General features: G+C 43.8%; 1 protein-coding gene across 3 annotated transcripts in view; it reads right to left on the bottom strand.

The window, feature by feature from the left end:
- Sh3rf3 (SH3 domain containing ring finger 3) overlaps positions 1–25,007 on the bottom strand; it is a 265,461-nt gene that overhangs the window by 61,787 nt on the left and 178,667 nt on the right. For 2 of the 3 annotated variants that reach the window (XM_087898129.1, XM_048451758.3), the window contains exons 3-4: positions 24,769–24,864; positions 10,245–10,607 (exon numbers count right to left, since the gene is read on the bottom strand). In XM_087898129.1, coding sequence (XP_087754255.1) covers positions 10,245–10,607; positions 24,769–24,864 — 459 coding nt within the window. The remainder of the gene's footprint in view (positions 1–10,244; positions 10,608–24,768; positions 24,865–25,007) is intronic. The other variant, XM_087898130.1, reaches the window with a different exon arrangement.

The raw sequence follows: 25,007 nt of genomic DNA, 5'->3' as shown, positions 1-25,007 counted from the left end.
CTTTGGATATAGTCCTCGGAGCCTCCTCCCTGAGGGCTAACTTTCCTGATTTTGGAAGGTGCTATGCAAGCTGCCTGGGGAAGAAAAGCCATCAATAGTCCCCTCCCCCCCAGCTCTAAAAGCTATGAGCCACAACAATGACCAGCACAGCGGGACATCCCCAGTGGTGCAATCCTGGCACTTTTATCTTGGGAGCTAACCAAATGGCTGTCTAATTGGATTTAAGGGCTGCACCGTAGGAGGAAATCCATGCCTGATACTGTAAGCCTAGCCACCTACCCATTGCAGATGAGGTCACTGGCCCTAGAGGAGACTACTGCTGCCATTAAAAAATTTGATATCGTTTTTAACTGTCTTCTATACATTTATCCCTATGCCAACAGGCAAGTGCAGCGCTCACCCTCCTCGTCAAATAAGCTTCTTGTTTCCTCCCAGCAGATAGACTCTTCCAGATATCCACAACTGGTCAAAATGTAGGGAATAAGTAAGTGTCTGTGGGGTTCCTAGTCCCAATTGATATAGATACAATGTAACCTCTTTGCCTTAAGGCTCAGGGAAAACTGGAGAAGGTGGAACAGAAAGATTTTAAGAGTTCAGGGATCAGGCTGGCTGCTATCAAAGTGTCTTCTAGACATGATAGGAATGCTGTGCCCATAAAATCTGACAATGTAGCTGCCTAAACAAGAACTTGCTGACAACAGTTAACATGTCAGCACAGATAGGGTAAGTTTCGTAAGCTACCGCCCTTAGATGAAGAGTTATGGGCCATTGACAACTGCAGGGAGCAGGAGAATTGATTTTCTCCTGGGATGAGCCCACTGATAGGCTATGCAGTCCCAAGTGGTTATCCCTAAACATATGCACACGAGCAATACTAAATGAACTCAGTAAGGTCGTAGATACAAATATACCTACACATATATATCTGTATACATACATAAATAATAATAGTAATTATAGAAAGAAGTGGGCATGATTTTGAAAGGGAGTTGGGGGAACAGGAAAGGAGTTGGAGGGTGTGGGGGAGATGAAATGATTTAAATACAGTACTCAAGTTTGAAATTCTCCCAAGTTTTTAGTTACAAATAAACAAAAACTATGAATTGTGGTTATAGGGTAAACGGGCCAGTCAAGTAAACACACTTTGACCCTAAAACCACAGGCAAAGAAATATACCCTGACCCTGAGACCAGAGCAAATTCACTGAACCTGAAATCAGAGCCAAAAGGTTAAACAGGGCCAGTGAAAGAAGCACAACCTGACCCTGAAACCAGAGTCAAAGAAATAGATCCTGGTCCTGACCAACTCAGCACAAAAAAACCAATCAATCCCTGAGCATGAAATCCAGCCAATCTCTGAGCTTGTCCAAGCTCAGGGATTGAGATCTGACCAATTCCCACCCTAAAAATCTTCACCCTAGAAAATTCTGCCCCTAAAAAACCCTATATAAGCCCTGTACCTGTTCAGTTGGGAGCTGCCTTTTCCCACTCTGGTAGAGGCAGCCACCCTCCTGGGTTCCTCCCTCCCAATAAATCTCTTGAATGAGGCTTGTGTGAGGTTCTTCTTTCTCCAGAGTGGAGCAGAGCAGAGAAGTAACAACTTTTGCCACAGCCAAGCAGAATGGCCATATCTCTGCCGTGAAACTAGCAGAGAAGAGCTATAATGGCTCTTTTGCCAGAGTGGAGCAGAACCACCGCATTTCTGCCCTGGTAACTCCCTGAGCACAGCAGAGCCAAGCAGAGCAGAAAAGTAATGACTTTGTAGGAGCAGAATAGAGCTGCTATCCCTCTGTGGGAAAATTTTCTTAGCAGAGAGCAGGGTTGTAACGGCTCTTTTGCCAGAGTGGAGCAGAACATTTCTGCAGGGAATGTCCCTTAGTGGAGCAGAGCTGTAGCATTTACAGGTATAGCCTGACTTCCAAAGGTCAGGATACCTTTCTCTCCAGAGCTGTAACACTTACAGTGGTAGTTTGAACGTAACTGGTCTCCATAAGCTCATAGGGAGTGACACTATTAGGAGGTCTGGCTTTGTTGGCATAGGTATGGCCTTGTTGGAGGAAGTATGTCATTGTGGGGGTGGGCTTTGAGGTCTCTTTTGCTCAAGTTTCCTTCAGTGTGACTATCAGCCCACTTCCTGTTACAGTCTGATCAAGATGTAGCCAGCACCATATCTGCCTGTATGCTGCCATGCTTCCCACCATGATGATAATAGACTGAACCTCTGAAACTGTAACCCAACCATCCAACCAACTCTTCCTTATAAGAGTTACTGTGGTCATGGTGTCTCTTCATAGCAATAGAAACCTAACTAATGCAATGGTCTAACAGAATGGTCTCTAATGACTTTAAGTTTACCTGGTAGAAATCTCTGTCCCAGCTTCAAAGCCATACCCAGGTTGGCTCACCAGGTATCTGTGTCTACTGACCCTTTCCCAAGAAAAGTCTCATGTCATAACAAAGAAAACTGGGGTGGGGGCAGAGAGATGGCTCAGTGAGTAAAAACACTTACTGCACAAGCCGGATGCCCCAAGTATGGATCCCTGGTACCCATGTAACAAAGCCGGAGATGGGAATATACATCTTTAATCCCAACACTCCTATGGGGATATGAAAGAGTGGGTAGAATTGCCCAGCACTCATGCACCACCTAGAGTACACAGTATAGCTGCAGACGTCACACAGGATCCACTGCCTCTAAAACACAAGGCAAAAGGCAAGAACTGACTCTTCAAAAGTTGCCCCTGACCTCCACAAGTGTGCTGTGACACACACACACACACACACACTCTCCAGAAAGCTGGCTGACCACATGGGTACGTCAGTAGCTTACGTCATGGAGCCACTGCCCACATAGAACAGAGAACCAGCCATAGCTTCAGGGCTACTGTTACAAAACACAACGCATGAGCATTTAGCACCAGCCTGGTAGCTGCAGGTTCATCTAAAAGTGTCATGGCCAGTGAGGATGTTCTCACTGCATGAGATTTATCATAGTGCCAGTATAAAATTGGACCAGAGGGCCCGCCCACGCTGGCGCAGTTCTGCCAGCGTTACAGGACTCCTTGCCTACCCAAGCAATGCCAGGAACTGGACATAGCCCTGGATCTCATACTGCTCTCTTTCTGGCTGAGTGGATGCACACCCCAGTAACTAAGATCTGGGCCACTGCTGGTGACAGTGGCTTGTACTGTGAAATTCCAGCTTCCTTTGGGACCAAGTCAGTGTCGGCTTCTGGCTGCAATACTGCCATCGCTCAGTCCTAAACTATCCAATTGTTACAAACACTAGAGTTTCCTCGGTGCAATTTAATAGTCTCTTAAGCAAGCACAGCAAGTAAGCCATGTTGTTTTACCACTGGGAATAATAAGAGAAAAACGGGTATGAGGTTAGCAGCGATGCTGGGGTTCCAAGCTGTTTTGAGACTCTGCCACAGATGAAGAACCCCTAAGAAGAAATACCTTATCATCTTATTTTTTAGTATGCATTTAGTAGCAATGTTTTTATAAACATTGTTCTCACCCCAAGGGGCAGTGGGATGAGCATGTTTTATTCAATACTTGCTGTCACTGTGGTACACTTGGTGAATTGACTTCCAAGAGAAAAGCTTAGAATAAAGCATCTGTGGCTTGGTTCTTCTGCTTGGTTCTGCACATAACCAGAATGGATAGACTAGGATATAATAGGATAGGGTATGGTAGGGGAGGGGAGGGTAAGGTAGGATAGAAGAGAAACATAGCTAGATGACCAGAGGTAGGAGAGAGGCCAGAAGTCTAACTAGATTGGAGGGCTATCCAAGGAAGCATGGATATTTTTTTTTTTACCCCAGAGGCCTTTACTTTTCTATTGCTGCAATAAAACACCATGACCAGGCCAATATATAGAAGGACTGGCTTATCTGGGGCTTATGGTTCCAAAGGGATATGAGTTCATCACAATAATGACAAAGAACCATGGCAACAAGCAGGGATGGCAGCTGAAGCAGAAGCCGAGGGCCCCCATCTTGACCCACAAGCAGGAGGCAGAAAGAGCAAATGAGAAATGGTGTAAATCTTTACGCTCTCAAAACCTATGCCCAGTGGAGTACTTCCACCAGCAAGGTCGCATGTCCTAACTCTTTCCAAAACAGTGACAAACTGGGGACTAAATAGTCAAAGGTCTAAGACCATGGAGGTACATCTACCATCCAAACCACCACATCCCTATACCTCCCACCCATGCTTACCACTTAAGGTGGAGGCCAGTGCCTCTTCTATTGCCCACTGCCATGCCCTTCTCACAAGCTTGCCGGATCTGCTTGGAGACTGCTGCAGCAGAAATGTAAAGCTGCTGACTCGATGATCTCAGTCAGGGCCACAATGTGACCACGGGTCAGATGGCACCCCGGTATCTCTGCCCCAGGTTTCACCGGCAATCGGCAATGTTCATCCATTGAGTTTACCCCGGATGCATTAGCTGTACTATACAAGGACGGTCAGTTGACACAGAGATATCATGCCCACGCAGCCTACAATATTTACTGCCTGACCTTTGGCCTGCTCTAGGAGTCCATCATGAGGATGAGCTGGGAGTGTCTACCCGCAGCTGATGGGTAAATGCAGATAAGAGAGCCACAGTGGTGTGCAGAAGCTTACAGGGCATACCTTCAATACCATTGAAGGTCAGCTGAGGCTGAGGGTGACCTGTGGGGAAGTAGTACCCATGGCATACTATGGGTGGAAAGAGGTCCATGAGGGAGACATGGAATCTATTTCCCATCTACCTGTGGCTTTACAGGTTTTTACTCTGAACAGATTGACATAGTCCGGGGCATTTTTTTTTCTTAAATTACAAAGAGGCATAGCCTTCTTCCGTTAGCTTTTTTACCCCTTTGCGCCAAAGCCACTTTGCCAGGTGGCCTTATAGACAGATGGATATGTGAATCCATAGAACCAAAGGCATTTCTATTAGGCATTTATCTAGAACACACCATCTCCATGTGCATGTAGTGGCTTGCCTGTTCTATTTCCAAATCAGCAATCCTTCCAGATCCTTCCTCAGAGTTGAGGCACATGAGTCTACTTGATTCTCCCTCCAGGCACCCCTCTCCTGGGCCTAGCTCACGTCCCACATCCAGGGCCCACATCCATCTGCTTCCAGAACTACAGAAGGAAGTTCTTCTTGAACCAGATCATCACTGTGGGATTGTTTATCCTCACTGTTGAAGTTCAATTGGTAAGTTTTTAAAAATCAATTCCTTATAAAGCATGCAATTAAATTCATAACTTTCTAAAAATAAGCCACGTTCTCAGCCTTGCAGGCAGTTGGAGCTTTGCAGGTGGGTGGAGAGCCAGGGGCAGCAGGGCTGATAAGCATTTGACGGTGAGGCACCCTCAGCAGCAGGCCTGGGGCAGCCATGACTGTCAGTCATCAGCTCTTACCTAGAACCTCCTCCAGCATGTACCCATCAACCTAGCAGCAGAGATAAGACTCAGACTCCAGGCAGAGTTCAGTTTCCTTCTGAGGCACAGGATGCTTGAGCAATGATTTTTTGATTCTCCCCGGTGATCTCCAAACACCTTCCCAGTTGCATCAATATTAAGGGACATTTCTTCCATCTCCAGGGGTCGCTTATCTGGAGTCTATGTGTTGGCAGCTGGGATCCCTGGAGCAGGGGTGGGGGATGGGGAGGTGGTGGGATGGGAAGTGGGGGCTGTGAATGGGATGCACTGAAGGACTTGCCCCTAGCTGGATGGCTAGATGGGAGTTGGGCCCTGTGAGGCCATTTCTGGGACCAGGCAGGGGCCTCCACAATGCTGTCACTTAGTCCCACAGACCCAGGAGAAGCACACAGGCAACACTGGAGGGCCATTAGAGAGGAAAAAAATGGCTGTGCGGTTTACAAGTGACAGGTCTCATGCCACCTGCTGCAGACAAACGTACCTTCAGTTCCTAATCTCTGTGTTCAATGTAAAGGCTTATACATCAGTGTGGGATGTGGGAGAGGGGTGTCATGCGGACTCTGAATCCCTGTCCTCAAGTAGGTTGGGGCTGTGGGATTCAGTGTGTTCAGTGAAACATGGGCAGATATGACATGAATCCCTGCAGAAAAGTTTTAGCCACTGTACTGTTGCCGTATTTTTATTCCAAAAAGCACACTGCACAGGGGCCAGCAAAGGTTTTCTAGAAAGGACTTAATAATACTCCAGACAGAGTTAATCATTTCCCAGTCTTATCCAAATAATTTTGAAAGCAAACATATGAAAGTCTTTTAAATTGGTATATATTTATTATGTGCAGTACCAGATCACATAAGGACATCTTCATGCAAGGATATTATGTATTTTTGATCATGTTTCCCCCTGTAACTGCCTATTTTCCCTTTTGTTTTCCATCCTTCTTATTAATCCCTTCCATCCCTACAGGTCCACTTGTACTTTATGTCACATATACAACATATGTACACATATAATATATATAATATGTAAATATTATACATATATAAAACCTAGGATCTACTAGTGATATGAAATGTGCAATATTATCTGAATATGACATAATTTGCTAATACCACTCTCTCCAGTTGCATTCATTTCCCTGAAAAAAGTGCAATTTCATCCATGTGGATAAAATTCCATTTTATATATATATATATTATATATATATATATATATGTACATATCCCACACTGTCTTTATCTATCTGTTGATGGACATATAAGCCAGTTCTATCTGTGAATAGTGCAGCAATGAACATGGATGTTTGTTCAAGTATCTTTTTGATACATTCTGGCAAATACTCAGAAGTGGATAGCTGGATAATGTGACAGTTTTTGTATCATTCATTATTATTATTATTATTATTACTATTATTGCTATTATTGGTGACTCCATGCTAACTTACATAGTGGTTGGACTAATTTAAATTTCCATCAGTCAAATATAAGAGTTGTATTTTCTCCATATCCTTGCCAAAATTTGTGAAAATCTTTTCCAATGACAAATCTGACAAGATTAATATCTGGGCTAGAACATACAAAAAACTAAAAAAAAAATAACCAAATACCAAGAAATCAAATAACCTACTCAATAAATAGGAAAATGAGACGAACAGGCTGTTCTGAAAAGATGAAGTACTATATAAACGGCCAATAAACATATGAAGGAAACGTGCAACATCACTAGCCATCAGCAAAATGCAAATGAAAGATGAATTAAGATTCTATCTCACCCCAGTTGAAATGGCAGTCACTAAGAAAGCCTCTGGACTCTTAATTGTGGAGTTAACCCAAATAGCTTTTTACCTCAATAGTTTGGCTGACAGACTTCTGCCCCCAGCAGAAGCTGACACGTGACTCCATTATTCACACAGAGCAGCGGTCCTCTGACCTCTACCGAGGGTGAGAAGAATTCTTCAGGGTCCAGATATGAGCAGGATGGCCATCTGAGCTTCTGCCTGAACCTGTGCTCTGGGAGGCCTAGGCTGGTCATTTCACAGCTGCGCCCTCTCCATAGCCATGAGATGGACCCGGAGCTCACCATGAGCTGCGAGTGACAGGCGCTGTCCTCTCAGAGAAGGACAAGCTGAATTTTAAGCACCGCATTGTTTCATGTACAAGACGTTTCTAGAGGAGAAAGCCCGTGTGGCCTGTCCTCTGGACTACAATCCAGTGGTCAGAGGCGGTTCAGATTTCATCAGCATCAATAACCATGTCAATTTTTGGAAGAAACCATGATCCTAAAGGACTTCTGAACCTAAAAGCCCATGGCCATGTCCTGGAGGCAGGAGAGGGTGATACATACCTGTGACTCTGTGCGGATCCCATTTGATAACCTTGTCCTCTCCCTTCCCCATCCTCCCAAGACCCAAGGATCAAGTCTAAGGTGTCCTGAGTTATAGTCTGAACAGATACGCAGGCTGCGAGGGGTGGGGGTGGGGCATAAAGCTCAGGCACTGTGGGTCAAAGCTGAGCTTCCTAGTGTAGACTGTAGAGTCCGAAGCAGCAAGCTGTCCTTTCCTCTCTGCTCATGATGTCGGTGTTGGCACACAATTGTTTGGGGAGCAGAGATGGCTGCTACCAGTTGCTATGTCCCTCATAGAAACTTAAAAATACAAAACACCTATCAACAGCCTGAAGAGATTATTTAATGAAGGGGGGTGGGGCCAAGGGTCAGGCCAGGTAACATCACCTCTTTTATCGTAAACGTGCCAATAGCCCTGTACTATTTTTGTAATTGGTTCACTTATTTTTTTATTGTCAACCTGACACAACCTAGAATCACATGGGAAGGAGGATTCTCAGTGGAAAAATTACCTTGATCATCCTGCCTGTGGCTATGTCTATAAGAGATTGTCTTAATAATGACCGATGTGGGAGGAGCTAGCCCTCGGTGGGCAGTACCATCCCTAGGTGGGTGGGCCTGGGCTATATAAGAAGACAGCTGAGCCTGAACTGGGAATGAGCTGGAGAGAGAGCCAGTGAACAAGTCAGTAAGCAGAGTTCCCTTATAATTCCTCTGTCAGTTCCTGCTTGTGCTTCTGCCCTGATTTCCTTCTACAGTGGGCTGTGACCTGGAAGCGGAAGCCAAACAAACCTTTTCTTTCCCCACGTTGCTTTTGTCACGGCGTCGATCACAGCATTGATCACAGCATCAGAAAACAAACTGGACCCAGGCCTAAGCACTGTTTGCTTCCTGAGCAAAATGGGTGGGGCCGAGGAGCACATAAGCCACGGTCAGCAAACACTACAGACACCATAGTGTCCGCTGCAAACCATGGCCTCTGCTTGCGATGACACCGACACTGGTGTTTATGCTGGGAAAAGTGCAGGGCACCGTGTAGGGGTGTGTGTGTGTGTGTGTGTGTGTGTGGTATGGACATGCATACACAGGTGTGCAAATGTATATAACATATATGATGTGCAGCTGCAGTTTTAAGCAGATGCAGCATATCTACCAAAACTATAATTCTCCTGAAGTTCAGTGTTTTAATTTTATTTGTTAAGATCAACTGGAAGCCAACTGTGGCAGCTTCTGTCTTGAACGTGATAGGCAGAGGCAGGTGGATCTCTTCAAGTTCAAAGTCAGTCTAGTCTACATAGTGAGTTTCGGGTCAGCCAGAGCTACATAGTGAAATTCTGCCTCAAAAAAAAATGATGTTTTATTTCATTTTGTGTGTTGTGTTGTTTTGCTTGTATGTATGTATGTGCACCATGTGTTTATCTGGTGCCCATGGAGGTCAGAAGAAGGCATGGATCCCCTGGAACTGGAGCTACAGATCGCTGTGAACTGCCATGTGGGTGTTAAGAACTGAACCGGGGTCCTCTGCAAGAGCAGCGAGTGATCTTACTGCTGAGTCATCTCTCCAGCCCATTTTAAGAGATGATTCTCCATATAAATTTAGCCAAGTCAACTGGAACTTTGGAAAATAAAGCCAGATACTTACTGGCTCTTTCCTCAGTCTAGCCTATATACTGGTGCCATTCCTTGGAAGCACGCCCAGAGGTTATAGGTGACCCTGGAGAGAAACTAAAGCAGGGCTGGCAGATGGACCTTGGGGTAAGGAGGTGCAGAGTGGGCAGGAACTGGCCCTCCCCGACTCTAACTGCACAGGGGCCTTATCCTGTAGTATGCTGAGCTGGGAAGGACCGTGGCCCACACCTCCAGGAGGCACATTCCCTTCTCCTCGGTCTCATTGGAAACTTAATGACACAGGAGAGACCCCCTCCTCCCTTCCTGGCCTTTATGAAGGAGACACCTTCCCAGGTGGACAGGTTTCTCAGAGTTGCAGGTAATTATTACTCTGTGTTCTTCACGCATCTTACTTTGGCTACTGAAGTCTACAAACAGACTAGCGGAAATGTAAAAAAAAAAAGTGACATTTAGAAATAGAGGGAACTATAGCAGTAACCGCAGGAAAGGACTAAGCTGTACAGCTAATTCTGGTTCTCAGCTCATAGTGCTCCTCAGAATGTCCCACCCAAGACTCCTCCCTGAGCAAGGATGCTGAGTATCAGTGAGTGAGGGGTTTCCTAGACGATGGATGCTAACTCCAGTGCTGTGTCCTGGAACCGCTGGCTATTACCTCACAACCCAGGAGCCAACACACATATATTTACAGGGCTCTTGATGCCAGGCGGTTGGCCACGAGGAGCGGCCTCGGTCACCCTCAGCTGTTCTGGTGTTGCTTCCTTTAGAACAGTTCAGGAATTCAGAAGGTAGAATAGGACCCGCGGAAATCATGGACAGAGCTCTGGGCCCTAGGAATTACCTGGGAGGGGACGGCGCAGGACAGATGGGCCAGCTCCCCAATCCTGGCTGCAGCACGTGGGTCGCTGGAGCTGATCAGCACCGGAGCGCTAATTTCCATGGAGTGCCTGTGGCTGGCCGCCTGGGAGGACTTGTGGGTCACACTGAGCGCAGTGAAAGAGTGGCGCTTCTTGGCATTCTTCTTGCTGTCCACACGCCGTTGAAAGGCACTGACTGCCCCTGAGCTACTTAGGGTGGGACCTGAGGCCACGCTGGCTAATGTGCTGGGGTCGGAGGGCAGGAGGGCGTCATGGTTGCATGCAGTGGCGGCAGCGGCAGGGCACAGCTTGTCCATCTCAATGAGTTGCTTGGCGGAGTCATTGAGCTAGATGAAAAAACAGAGAAGGAACGGCATTACTTAAACGTCAGCCACCCTGTATTCTCCTCTGTACCTCTGAGCCCTGGCCCGAGTTCTCACTTAGAGAATGACATGGTCACAGGGTTCGATCTTTCATATGTGGCTTCCACCATGAGTTTGTACAGGAAAGTGGGGATGCCTATCGTGGGTTCCTTGCAAAGGTTTCTCATTGTCACCCAAAGATACAGAAGGCAGGAAGGGCTTTCTATGGCTGCTACGCTGACCCTTAGCTTTCTCAGGGGCTTGGCATTTCTCGGCACAGTGTGCAGCTCTGAGGAGAAGGTAAGGTATAGGCAAAATGAAACCAGCATCTTTGGAAAATTGTGGGTGGTCTGCGGCACACCTGGTCTGGTGTCCTGGAGATGCTCACCTGGTAGTCACACGAAAGCAAGGAGACTAAGGGATGATATACCAACTGCCTTGTCTGTTTAGGCTGTATGTGCTGAGATGGGGCAGTGAACAAAGACTTGTCTTAAGCCACTTCCTCTGCTAGAGGGTTTCAAAATGTCCTGAATTTTCTGAAGCCAGCTATGGCTCTGAAGATTTGGGGTGGTTCTCAAATTCCTGCATTTTCTTTGTTTTTCTCCTTTAAAAAAGTGTATTTAAAAAGTTGTGTGTGCATGTGTCCGTGTGCGTGTGTGTGTATGGCTGGGATATGCCACATATATATGGAAGTGCTCTCAGAAGCCAGGAGAGGGCATCAGCTGCCCTGGAGATGAAGCTGTACACAGTCGTGGACCACCTGACCTGGGTGCTGGGAACCAAACTCAGGTCCTCTGCAAGAGCAGCAAGTGCTCTTAACTGCTGAGACATCTCACCAACTCATTTTCTCATTTTTTTTATTAGTTCTTGGAAAACATCATACGATGTATTTTGATCATATTGGCCCATCTTTTCTAACTCCTCCCAGACTCAACTCCTAACTTTGTACCTGTCTTGAAAAAACAAAACAAAACATCAAGTACAAGATTGTGTTCCCATATACTTTTGATATGCGGCTTTCCACTGCATCACGGTCAACCTACCAAGGACCATAGCTTTAAGAAGACAGACTCTTCCTCTCCTGGCAGCTAGTAACTGCCAATAGCGCCATAGCTAGAGGTATGACATTGTGACCATCTCCCTCCCCATTTAATCCTTTTATTCTAAGTTCCCTTTCATCTCTTAATAAATCCTTACTCTATTTCCCCTTTCTTGGAAGGTGATTTCCTCCCCTTAGGTCCCTTACTCGCTACTTAAATTTTGTGGTATTTGTGTCAAAACCACACACAGCCAATATCCACAAGAGAAAACATGCAAAGTCTGTTTTTCTGGATCTAGGTTACCTTACTCAGGATGACTGTTTCTAGTTCCATCCATTTTCCTGAAAATTTCATAATTATATTTTTCTTAACAGCTGAATAACACTGCATTGTGTAAATGTGCCACATTTTCCTCACCCATTCAGCTGATTGACTGAGTCCAATTTCAGTCTATTATGAATAGAGCAACAATCAACCTGGATGAGCATGTGCCCCCATAAAAAGATGTAGAGTCCTTTGGGTATATTTCCAGGAGTTTTATAGCTGGATCTTGAGATAGATCAATTCTCAGCTTTCTGAGGATCCTCCACACTGATTTCCATAGGGGATGTCTCAGTTTGCATTCACACCAACAGTGGGTAAACTTTCCCCTTTCCCTTCAACTACGCCAGCACATACTGTTTTTTCTTTTATTGACCTTGCCATTCTGACTGGGATAAGAAAAGAATCTCAAAGTGTTTTTAATTTTAATTTCCCTGATGGCTAAGGATGTCGACTATTTCCTTAACTGTTTCTCAGTTGTTTGTGTCTAACCTTCGGGAATTCTCTGTTTAGTCTTTTTTTTTTTTTTTTTTTTTTTTTTTTTTTTTTTTTTTTGTGGGGAGATTGTTTTCTTGATATTCAATTTGTTTCAGTTCTTTATATATTCTTTACACTAATCTGTAATTAGATGTGTAATTGGTATATTTTTTCTTATTCTGTAGGCTGCTTCTTTGCTTAAATGATGGTGTCTTTTGCTGTCCAGAAGCGTTTTAGCTCTATAGGATCTTATTTTTTAACAGTTGGTCATAGTGACTCTGCTATTGGTTTCCGTTCAGAAAGTCTTTTCCTGCTCAGTGAGTTCAAGCCTATTCCTATTCCCCACTTGGTATTTCATCAGGTTCAGTGTATCTGGTCTTAGGTTGAGGTCCTTGACCCACATGGAGTCGATTTTAATACAAGTTAATAAATGTGGACTTATTAACATTACTCTATATGCAACCATCCAGTTTCACCAGCAACATTTGTAGAAGATGGTGCATTTTCTCCACTGTGTATCTGACTTCTTTGTCAAAATACCAGGTGTCTGTAGGTATGCAGAATTAGGTCTAGGTCTTCAATTTATTCAACTGATCAACATGTGTGACTTATTTGTATGTGACTTATTACTATAACTCTGAAATACAACCTGAAATCCAAGAGGGTGATACCTCCAGAAGTTTTGCTTTTGTTTTCTCTTCAGGACTGATTTAACTCTCCTGTGGGTTTTTTGTTTGTTTGTTTGTTTTTGTTTTGTCTTTGTATTCCCTTATTGAAGAGTGTTTTTCAAGTTCTGTTAAGAATTGTGTTGGAATTTTGGTGGAGATCTTGCTGAATCTGTAGATTACGTTTTTGTAGGATGGCCATCTTTACAATATTAATCCAACTGAGTCACAAACATGGGAGGTTTTTCTATCTTTTGGTGTCACCTTCAATTTTTTTCCTTCAACATCTTAAGGTTCTTATTATACAAGTTTTTCACTTGCTAAGTTGGAGTAATCCCAAAATATTTTTGAGGCTCTTGTGAAAGGTATGGTTTCCCTGATTCCTTTCCTAGTGTATTTGTCATCTGTATATAGGAAGGCTACTGGTGTTTGTGTTAATGTATCCTGCTACTTTACTGAAGGTGTTACTCAGCTGTAGGAGTCCCCTGGCAGAATCAGTAGGGTCTTTTACATATAAAGTCATACCACCTGCAAAAGGATACTCCGAATTCTTCCTTTCCTACTGTATCCCTTTATCTCCTTCAGTTGTCTTATTGCTTTAGCTTAGATTTCAAGTACTAAGTTGAATAGATGTGGAGAAAGCGAACATCCTTATCTTGTTTCTGATTTGCAAATGCTTTGAGTTTCTCTCCACTCAGCATGATGCTGGCTATGACTTGCCTTTATTATATTGGGATATGTCCCTTGTATCTCTTTATTCTCCAGGACTTTTAATTATGCATTGACTTTGTATTTTGTCAAAGGCCTTTTTTGCATCCAAAGAGATGATCATTTTTTCATATTTCAGTTTTTTATGTAGTGGATTAAGTTTATTGATTTCTATATGTTGAACCATCCCTGCATCTGTGGGATGAAGCCAACTTGATCATGGTGGATACTCTTTTTGATGTTTTCTTGAGTTCAGCAAGTATCTCATTGAGACATTTTGCATGTGTTTTCACAAGAGATATTGCTCTGCAATTTTCTTTTATTGTTGGTTCTCTGTGTGATTTTTGGTATGAGGGTGTAGTGACCTCATGACAAGAATAAGAACTGTCCCTTCCATTTTTATTTTGCAGAAGAATTTGAAAATTACTATTGCTGGTAGTTCTTTGAAGGCCTGGTACAATTCTGCACTGAACCTATCTGGTCCTGGACTCTTTTTGCTGTTGTTTGGGAGATTCTTAATTACTGCTTCAATTTTACTAGGGGTTTTGGGTCTGTTTAAATTGTTTGTTTCATATTGATTTAACATTAGTAGGGTTGTATAAATCAAGAAATTCATTATTTTCTTTAGGAGTTCTGGTTTGGTGAAATACAGAATTTTAAAAAATTAAGATTATAATATAATTACATCATTTCCCCTTTTCCTTTTTCTCCCTCCAAACCCAGTGATATACTTCTCCCCACTCTCTTGCAAATTAATGGCCTTGTTGTCCATTAAGTCACCTGCTGGTTTTTGTGGGTCTTGTATTTTTGAGATGGCCTATGGCTTGTTGGGGGAGCATTGTCAGCCCAGATAGGAAAATCTCATTGAAACTATGCATTTATTTATACACTGACTTGCATAATTGTAGGCATTTTTGGTAGATAATTTATTGTATAATTGCTTAGGACTTTTTCAGACACCCTTACTGCTGTTTTCCTCCTTTCCTTCTGTATTTATCTTCCTCCCTATCCACTAAACAGAGTCCCCACCTCCCCGTTTCCTCCCATCAGATCACAGGTATGCTGCAGAATACAGATTTTAAAGTACACATGATTTTCTAAATTTCCTCAGGGTACATGGTAATATCTTCCTTTTCTTCTCAAAGTTTATTAATTTGAATTTTCTCTCTCAGTTTTTTAATTTGGCCAAAGGTCTGTCAATCTGTTTGGTTTCCTGAGAGGACCAACTCTTCATTTCCTTGATTCTTTGTATTCTTGTTGTTTGTTTGCATCTATTCCTTGACTTCAGCCCGGAGTTTGATAATAGGAAATGATTCTTATAAGGCTGAAATAAAATCTGACCATGTCAGCATTATCTTCCAGAATACTGCATGTCCTGCCCCCTCCCCATGCAACATTTCTGGAACCTCTCGATAGCTTAGATACATCTCTGAGTGCCAGGCCTGCATCCCTGAGTGCCTTTGCTGTGCCTCTGTGATTAGATTCAAGCCAAGAGACACATGGTGTCTGGCAAATTCCACCAGGCTAGATATGTCAGATACAATGAATGGGAGGAGATGACCAGGAGCCATGGCTGTAGAACAGGGTGGGGTGGGGTCCCAGAGCGTGAAGGAGCAGGCCACGTGTGCATGCTGGCAGCAATAATTTCATTTTTCATAACAACCGAATAATATTTCATCATGTAAATGCATTACATTGTCATTATGCATTAATCAGACACTGGGCATGCAGGTGTCTCCATTTCCTGGGTACTGTGAGGAGAACAGGGGTGAACACAAATGAGCAACTATTTCTAGAGTAAGACATGGGGCACTCTGCACATAGGCAAAACTGGATTATTTCATAGACCTATTTCTAACCTTTGAAAAACTACCACCCCAATTTCCACAGTGGCTACACAACTTTACATCCCCTCAAAAATGAGTGCTACCCTTTCCCCTTTTTGCTTTTTGGGGGATCTTAGCCATTGTGATGATGCTAAGATAAACTGCAAAGTAGTTTTAATTTGCATTTCTAAGGATATTGAACATTCAAAAACCGCTTCCCAGACATTTGTATTCCAACTGCTGAGAACTCTGTTTCCTTCCATGTCTCAATTTTTAAAAGGATTATTTTTTCTTTTTCAGACATAAATTCTATATTTACATAATTTTCCATTTCTTTCTTCCATGTCACCCCCCACTCCAAAATCCATGACTTCTTTAGTTATTGTAACATATATGTATGTATATATACATATATGTATTATGTGTGTCTATATAAATTTACAAATGTATTATTTATGTGTGTATATATAAATTTACAAATATAATATATATACACATATATTTACTATATATATATATTTACAAACGCAGCTTGCTGAGTCCTTTCAGTGTTACTTATATGTATATATGATTAGGGCTTGGTATTGGATAACACAGCAGGGGCCTTGTCCCTGAAGAAGACTGATTCTTTCTCAGAAGAGAATTGTCTGAAGCTCCTCATCCAGGAGTGGGGCCTTGTAAGATTTCCCCCATCTACTTCGGCATGCCAACTGGTGGTGTCATGTTTTAGGTCTTGTTTAAGTAACAGTGTTGCCTAGATATCTTAAGTGCTGCCTTCCTGCCATACAGAAATACTCTCTCACAGTATGTGCCCTGGTCCTCTGGCTCTGCCACTATTTTTGCTCTCTCTTCTGTGATGTTCCCAGGGCCTTAGCTGTAAGGCTCATATGTAGATTATCAGTTAGAACGGAGTACCCCGTGGTCAGTTGTTTTCTGCATTTGACTGGCTGTGGATTTGTGCAATGGTCTCCATCTGCAGCAGAGTTTCATGGATAAGGGGTGAGAACTATACTCACCTCTGGGTGTGATAGTATTTGGAATGCAGTTAAATGTTATATTACTTGAGGAATTAGAAGTAGCAGGTTCCCCTCTAGGGTCTTTGGACATACCAGCAATGGGTAGTTGCCTATTCCCTCATATTGAGTAGACCTCAAGTCCAGTTAGGTGGTTTTTGGTTACTCCTAGGACGTAAGTGCCACTATCATATCTTTTGGGATATGTGCCATTCTTGTTCATTGTAGCTCGTAGGTATTAGAGCTGGGTGGGACTATTGGTTGTTTTTCTCCATTGGCAGCCTGCATAGCTCCTTCTTGTACTATGAGAGGAGTCCTCAGAAAGATCTGACTTGGTTCTTTTACATCCTGTATCCTACCTATGTGGTATCTTCAGTATGGGGCCGTACTTCTACTTTCTGGGAGAAGATGAAGGGCAATCACAAAGACCATAGAATTTTAGGAATATCATGGGCTCCCCTAACTAAAATCCCAAAAGGGGCTTTCTCATGTCTGGTACTAGGAGCTTTGCTAAATAGTTAAATTGTTGCTGTGGGGAAACACTGTGACCTCGAATGACATATCATAAAAAATACATGCATACATGTATGTAATGTATGTATGCATGCACACGCATGTGTAATTTTAAGAGAACATAAAAAATATGATTCCTTGTGGCTTTTTAAATATCCTTGGTGCTACTCATCCATCCTTTCTCCCTTCCAATGTCCCATGTTTTCTCTCATTTGGGGTTGCTAACTCCAAATCTTGAAATGTAAATACATACATATGGTAATTACAGAAACCGGGCTAAGTCAAAAGAGACCATTGAGGTGAGAGGGACTGGCAGGGCACAAGACTTCTGAAGGGGAGAATGGGGAAAATGAGGGACAAACACAGAAGAAGGAATAAAAGGACAAAATTATACTAAGAATATCTGAAAAAGTCATAAGGAATTAACCAGTTCTACCTAAAACGCCGAATAAATATAAGTCTTTGTATGTATGTATATATATGTATGCATATATACATATACATACATATATATATAGTATTGGTATCCCAGATGGGAAAAATTCATTTAAACTATATATACGTATATGTATATATATGCATATATATATATATATATATATATATTCCCATCTGGGCAACCAATGGTCCTAAAAAGAACCATGACCTTCTTAAAAACCAAACCAAAACAAAGCAGAAATTCAATACCAGATACTGCCAATCTCATAAAACGTGTACTTAAAGAATTCAAGGCACAGATTAACATCAAGCAAATGATAGTAGGTGATTTCAAACCACATTGTCTACAAGAGACAGGTCACCTGGACAAAAATAAGGAGAAAAACATTAATATTAAATTATACAACAAATAGATTTAACAGCTACCTACAGAATATTTTACCTAAGCACTACAGCACACAAAAGCTTCTCTAAAATAGGGTAAATCCTGGGATTAAAAAATCCTAGCAAATTCAGAATCCCTTAACTAACTGTATATATCCTATCTGCTCCTAATGCAATAAAAATTAAAATTGACAGCAAAATAATCTCTAGTAAGTACACAAACTCATGGAATTTAAACAACTCATTAGGGAATGATTAAAACATTGAAAAGGAAATCAAGAAAGAAATAAAAAAATTTCCCCAAGTGACATGAAAAAAGAAAACATAAAAATCCCCTGAGATTCATTAAAAGCAGTCCTACAAGGGAAACATGTTAGCTTTCAGTGACTACTGTAAAAACTCAGAAAGAGTCAACACAAGTGACTTCATGATGCAGCTCAAGACTTGGGAAAACGCACACGAATACAGTAGACACACACACAAAATAAAAATCAGAGGTGAGACTAATGAAATTAAAAACAAAGAAAATAATACAAAGAATCAGCAAATCTGAGTGCTTGTTCATTGAGAAGATAAACAAGAAAAATGGATTCTGACCTAACAAGCCAAAAGAAAGAAAGAGAGGACAAAGATTAAGAGAATCAGACATGGACAGAGAAACAGTACAATGCCAATTCAATTCAGAATATTATAAAGATAGTTTTTTTTTAAAAAAAAAACCTTTACTTCATTAAGTTGGAAAACCTAAAAGAAAATTTCTGATTTTGCCAAACCACCGAAATTAAACCATGAAGAGATCAACAACCTAAAAGAACCAACTGAGATGACAGGAATAGGAATAAATAGCCTTCCGGCAAAGGAAAGCCTGGGGGCACAGCAGAATTCTACCAGGCTAGTGAAGAGGGTGTACGGCTAATCGTCCTTAAACTTCTGTTCCTGTTTCTGAATAGGAGTACTCTCTAGCTCCTTCTATGAGGCCAGTATCACTGCAATACCAACATCACAGAAGACACGACAGGAAACTGTAGGCCAATATCCCTGATGAACATAGACACAAAATGCCTAATAAAAAGAATACATGAAAGAATACCCACCATGACAAGGCTGGCTTTATCCCTGGGGATGTATGAGGGTGGATATGATTAAAATATTTTGTACACGTAGATGTAATTCCCAAATGATTAGTAAAAATATATTTGAAGAAAGAAGGGAAAATCACAGAAAATAAGACATCTAGAAAATGTGGTGATTAATCAAACCTTGGCTTTGGCTTCCCCTTGGGACGATAGTTTTCAATAGCTTCAAAGTAGAGCCCTTCATTACTCTAACTTTGAAGGACTTGGAAGACAAAAGAGCCGGAGAGAGGGGATATGAGTGATTTCAGCAGGAATAAGACGAAGCTACACTCTGTTGTTTCTCATTTTGCCATTTACCATAACTGGTTGAAAGGAGGAGCTATAGAAATTCTTCCAAAGTGCACGTGCATATTTGAGCACCATGAACTTGTGCACAATCTTTGCAAAACAATAATTAGTACCAAAGGTAACAGATGAGGTATTTTTCCCTACTGGCAGGGGTATAAATCTCGGTAAAAATCCCTTTCCAAGTACTGCAACCATGAGGGACCAAGGAAGCAGCTCTGAGGTTGCAGTCAATGCCTGGTTCCTGCTGTAAAATCAGGCACCCCATTCCTTCTGAACTAAAGCCTCCGCTGGCCTCAGCAGGGAGACCCTTTGTTGTTGCTGTGCAGGCGCCAGAGGACTTCTGCATGGCTACATGCTCTCTACACCATGTCTGAAAACTGTTACCTCTGCCAGGCCTGCCCAAAGAGCACGGCAGCCTCTGCTGGAAAATGGCTCCCACCTCTACAGCCAGGACCTACCCCTGCCCCTGCTAGGTAGAGTTTGGGAATTCCTTTGTTTTTCAAGTTTGTTTCTTTGTTTAGCAAAATCTAGCTATGCTGCCCAGACTGGCCTCAATCTCAAGGCCTTTAAGTATTTGAGGCCTCATCCCCTGAGTGCTAAGACTACAGGCATATGGTCTCAACATCTTTACATCTGCGGCGCTATGGATGGACTGCGAGAACATGATGCTTGGTTAAATGAGTCAGATGTACAAAGAAAAGAGGTAAACGATCTTATTCACAATATGGACTCTGAAAAGGAGTCAAATATATAGAGAATAAAGCAATGACTACCAAGGTGTGGAGGAGGGAATGTGTCAAAGGACATGAAGGAGTAGAGGGTGGCATGAACAAGTTAAAGAGCTAGGGAGCACCAGGAGCATGGTGGTTGATACCAGCTGTAGAATCACACTAAGGATTTCTGTAGCAGGAGAAAACTGCAGCTGGCCTTGCCAATGGGAAAATGAGCGACTGTGTGAGCTAATGGATGGGCTCACTTATTATACCATAGTAACCACTTAACTGCATAAGCATCTTATAAGATGTTGCTTACCCTAAATATAAAGCGAAATTTGCTTTTTTAAAATGGGGAGGATGCTCTCTGGGCCTTTTTCCCAGTAAAGACTTGTTCCCTGGGGAGGTAATCCTACTCTGTAATTCTGGGAGAAAATTAGCATCAGCTGACAGCAAAGTAGAAAGGGCCTGTTGCAGCCTAGTCATTGTAGGGCTTATAGTCTAGCCACGAAGTGACTCCTCGTCAGGATCTCTGACGGCAGCTATGCGTGGGTACCTAATACCAGCTGAGGTGCCTGGTAGGGGCCAGCCCATGACCTCTCAACAGGAGAACATTATCCTGTGCTGTTTTATGGTTAGATGGAAGATGGGGAGTGTGTGTAGACTGGACAGGACAGGGAATGCCATTCAAGGAAGGCCTCCAAGAACACCTTGAACTCATATAGTAAAGAGATGAGCCAGAATGGGGTAGATGTCTAAGAGTTACAGGGGATGGGCTGAAAGTCATGTGGCTACGGACTGTGGCTTCAAGAGGGAAAGGTGTGTGTGTGTGTGTGTGTGTGTGTGTGTGTGTGTGTGTGTGTGTTGGTATGCAAAGTTCAGAAGGATGAGGATCCCTGGGCTTGGAAGGGAGGTGACAAGCACCACCTAGGTACTTGTGGGAGCCAGAAGCCTTTCATTGCACTGGGCTTTTTAAGGCTAAGACTATAGAGCTTTGAAGGCTGTGAGGTTCACTGGTTTGTGAGTCACCAGCCTGGACCCCTTTTCTAGGAAAGATCAAAATGAAGAATGGACAAGCAAGCATACCAGGTTGAGGGGAGCTGAGCCAAGGCCCCTTGTCTATAGTCATGGAAGGTGCTAAGGCAGGCAGGTGGCTCAGCATAGCCTAAGGAGGATAACTCTGAGCCAGTGCCCCTCTGCAGGAAGACAGAGGCCACCAGACAGCTAGCACCCAGCGGAGGAGCTCGAGTCAAGTGTAAAAATAACTCCATCTTCACCTTCTTGAGCGTGATTGCTTTTATTCCTGTCCCTTGTGAATGACCTGTCCTGGTAAGAAAGTGAAACAGCCAGAGCTCTCTCCTGTGACGCAGGCGCACCTCACCAGGCCAATGGGGGCATATGTGCCATTCAGGGCTGTTCTGGATTTGATGATAGAAGGATATGTTTGCAGATATAACAGAGGAAAGTCTCAGGGACAACCCTAAATGCCTTGTGAAGTGAGAGGATGGGCGCCAGGAGATGGATGAGGCTTGCTGTGTTAGACGCGTGGTAGGCATGCGAGTTTCCCAAGGCAGGCTGCTCAGCTGAGCCCAGGACATACTCTTCCGCTTTGTCTGGTCTCTTGAAGAAAATTTGCATGAGCCTTTTCTTTCCCTTTTCCAGATCTAGAACAAAATCTTTCACTCAGCAACCGCAGAGTTACACGTTGGCTTGCAGATTGCGGGGACGTACTGTTGTTGAACTAAATGCCGTGTCTTGCCAATGGGGATGTTCACACCCATCTTTCTAATCCATTTTTCTAATGCCCAAAATGATCACCAAACAGACACTAACAATACTGGTCTATCTACGTCCATGTAAACTTCTCTTTAGCTAAGGCTGAGTACATGTGTCGTGTGCCCAGGACCAGTGTCTATCCGGTGAAGGGTTAGGAAGGTCCTGCATTAGCATCTGGTTCTCCAGTCTTGAGTTTCCTGGAGGAACTTACAATGTGCAGTCAGTCTAGGTGCAAGACCTGGGAGTAGCATCAGTGGGCAGGGTCTGCCTGGGGGTTGAGGAGGTTCAAACCTCGGGAACTCTGACTTGGAGCTTCACTTATCCCCTGGCCCTCAAGGGCAGGTCTGCGCTGTAGCTGTGGTTGAAGTCAGAAGCCCTCAGGGAGGGTAGCGGGTTTTTGGACAATGTGTGATCTTACAACGAGTTTCTAAGAATGTACTGAATTTCCTAGAAAAGACTTGTTCAAAAGCAGTCGGCAATTATTCCTCGCGGTTGAGTTTTCACTGGAACAACCCTCTCCCAACTCTCAGGCCTTCTGCCTCAGGCCAAGAGACCCTCCATCTGTGTCTCTGCTAAGACCTTTGCACTTGGACTGAGCCACGAGCATCTCAGGGCTCCAGCTTGTGGGTGGTTTGTTGTCTGACTCCTCAGCCTCCATAACCGCATGAGCCAATTTCCTTAGTCCTTTCGTACACGATTCTCACCATCTCTTTGGAGAAACTTGACTCACACACAACCTCTCTTGAGCTTCCTTCCTGAAAACATTCTCCTGCCCAGTCAGGGGACTGAAAATCAGCAAGACCAAAGACAGAAATGACAAGTACCAGGAGCTAGCAAATAGCAGAGCCCCGCAGCACCACAGGCCATGCTCGGAATCACAGCTGCAGAACTCAGCTTTCTCTCTGTGCAAACACTATGTTTAGAGGCAGGGGTTCAAAATAACTTCCCCTCTTTATAGTCGATGAAGTAATGAGCTGCTGTGTCGCACAAGAGGATGAACCCAAACCAATTCAGGCAGCTGAATGAGGCTCAACAAACGCCTGGCAGTGCATTTCTAGAGCTGATGCTGGGGACCTTCACACAGGAGACAGTTGCCATTAGTAACATTTACTTTGGGACTGATTACATCTATTTAGCTTAATCAGGATTTTAGTTTTGCTACCATTATTTTCTTTTCAGAATCTATAAATAGTACCAGAAGTTTCCCACACACCATACAAGTTTTGTTTAAGCCCCCAAATGTAGCGGCATCAGATCGAGGGCTTGGGTCTAGTGTAATCTGGCCTGCTCCCATAAACTCCTACCCGTTCTGGGATAAGGATGCTACTACTGCCTGGAACTGATTTCTTCCTCAGTCTCTCTCACCACCTAGAGAACAGCACTGAAAAAAAATGCACCCTGCTAAAAACCATGAGGGACTTTGAATTTTGGACCTCTCAAATGTATGGCATATGATATTCATACCGTAAGTTAGTTATCTACTTTAAGTAGCAACCCAGATAGGAAAGGTACAGCAATGCAGAATATGTAAAAATCACCGGAGATAGTAAAGGCGACTGTAGCTATAACAGTAAAGGCTAGAGACAGGGACCACGTGTATGCACGGACTACTGTCATTGCTAGGGCAGGTCCTGGCTCTCCGGGGAGGTCAACCCAAAGTAAATGTTATCTAGAATAATTGGGAAGATCAGTGGGGAGTGATGAGAGTTGAGGCTAGAAAAATCCAGCAAGATTGTGGAGGACCTTGAATGCCAGGGCAAACCATTAGGCCTTTACTTCCTGGGCAGTCAAGACCTGTGGATGTTTCTAACAAATGTCTACCATGGGCACACCCTGATGACCATGTTCCCTGCCTGACCTTCCTCTGACTCTCACGTTCTTATCTACTGGGTGTGCTTGCAGTCAGGAGCTCCACACTAGGCCGAGCAAAGCATCTGTGGGACACCAAGTGGGACAGGAGGTTAAAGGCAAAGACTAAAACTAAACATCTATGTCCCACACATCAGCCATGGGGCTCGACATATCCCAGAATTCCACCTATCAGCTGTTGGGTGGGTACCTCCCAGAGCGCGTGGATTTTCTGTCTGATCATCTACAAAGTAGAGGTGGCCATCATTTTCTAGTGTCTACATTATTGGAAGATTAAGTACTGAGAAGTATTTGGCATTTAGTCTTGGTTTATAAGCAATGGGCATCAGGTAAAAGTATTTGGCTTCCTCATGGACCACATGTGGCCTGGCAGCAACAAATAGTGGACACACTCAGTGGGGAAAATACTGTGGGACAAACAGCACAAGGCAGACAGATAGCCCACGTGGCCTCTGTTCAGCAACCGTCCTAAGGTGGCACTGGACACAGAAAGGGGAGCCAGGAAACAAACAGGCCTTGGGTTCCCGCTGCTGAGGGGCTCTTACTGGATGAGCTGCCCAGCTAACAAGAATGCATGGAGAAGTCAGGACATAGTTAATGATCAGCAGTGTTTCCAGAAGTCTGTGGGGGGGTTCAGGGAGACGCTGCCTTAAACTCTTCTCTTTGGGTCAGGAGCCAGCACAGTAGGATACAGAAGTCTCATAAAAGTGCGTGATGGGTGTCTGAGACACTGGGGAAGGCCGCCTAGGTCCTGCCCTTGGAGCCCACAGCGAGGAGACAGCATCCAGCCTGGGAGGAACCTCTGAAAGGGGTCAGAGAATCCTCATACACGGGGGCAGTTTAGAAGAAGCCTCCAGGAAGCCGCAGGCATTACACGCTTGGGGAGGGGAGGAATCTCCTTCTCCCTCAGGAAGGGGCTCCCCCAGGCCAGGGCCCTGCATTCTGGGGATCCAAACAACAGGTGTGTTAGTGAGCTTACCTCCACGTACAAGAGTGGGAAAATCCCGACCTTGTCTCCTAGCATGCCTTCTGCCCAGTTATCATCCACTCTCCGGATCACAGTTAAGACTTCGTCCTGAGGTGCGCAGAGCCCACCGTGTGTGCACAGTGGAAAGGAAACAAGAGGACAGCTAGAACGGAACAACCGAGGTAAAGAGAGAGTCTAAGGAGAACATGCACAGGTTCAGGCTTTCACCTGTAGGATAAAACCCTTCCTTC

The sequence above is a fragment of the Myodes glareolus genome, chromosome 18 (genome assembly GCF_982192425.1).
Source record: "Myodes glareolus chromosome 18, mMyoGla1.1, whole genome shotgun sequence".
NCBI classification, from domain to species: domain Eukaryota; kingdom Metazoa; phylum Chordata; class Mammalia; order Rodentia; family Cricetidae; genus Myodes; species Myodes glareolus.
Note: the sequence above shows the minus strand (reverse complement) of the source record. Positions and strands in the feature narration are given on the sequence as shown.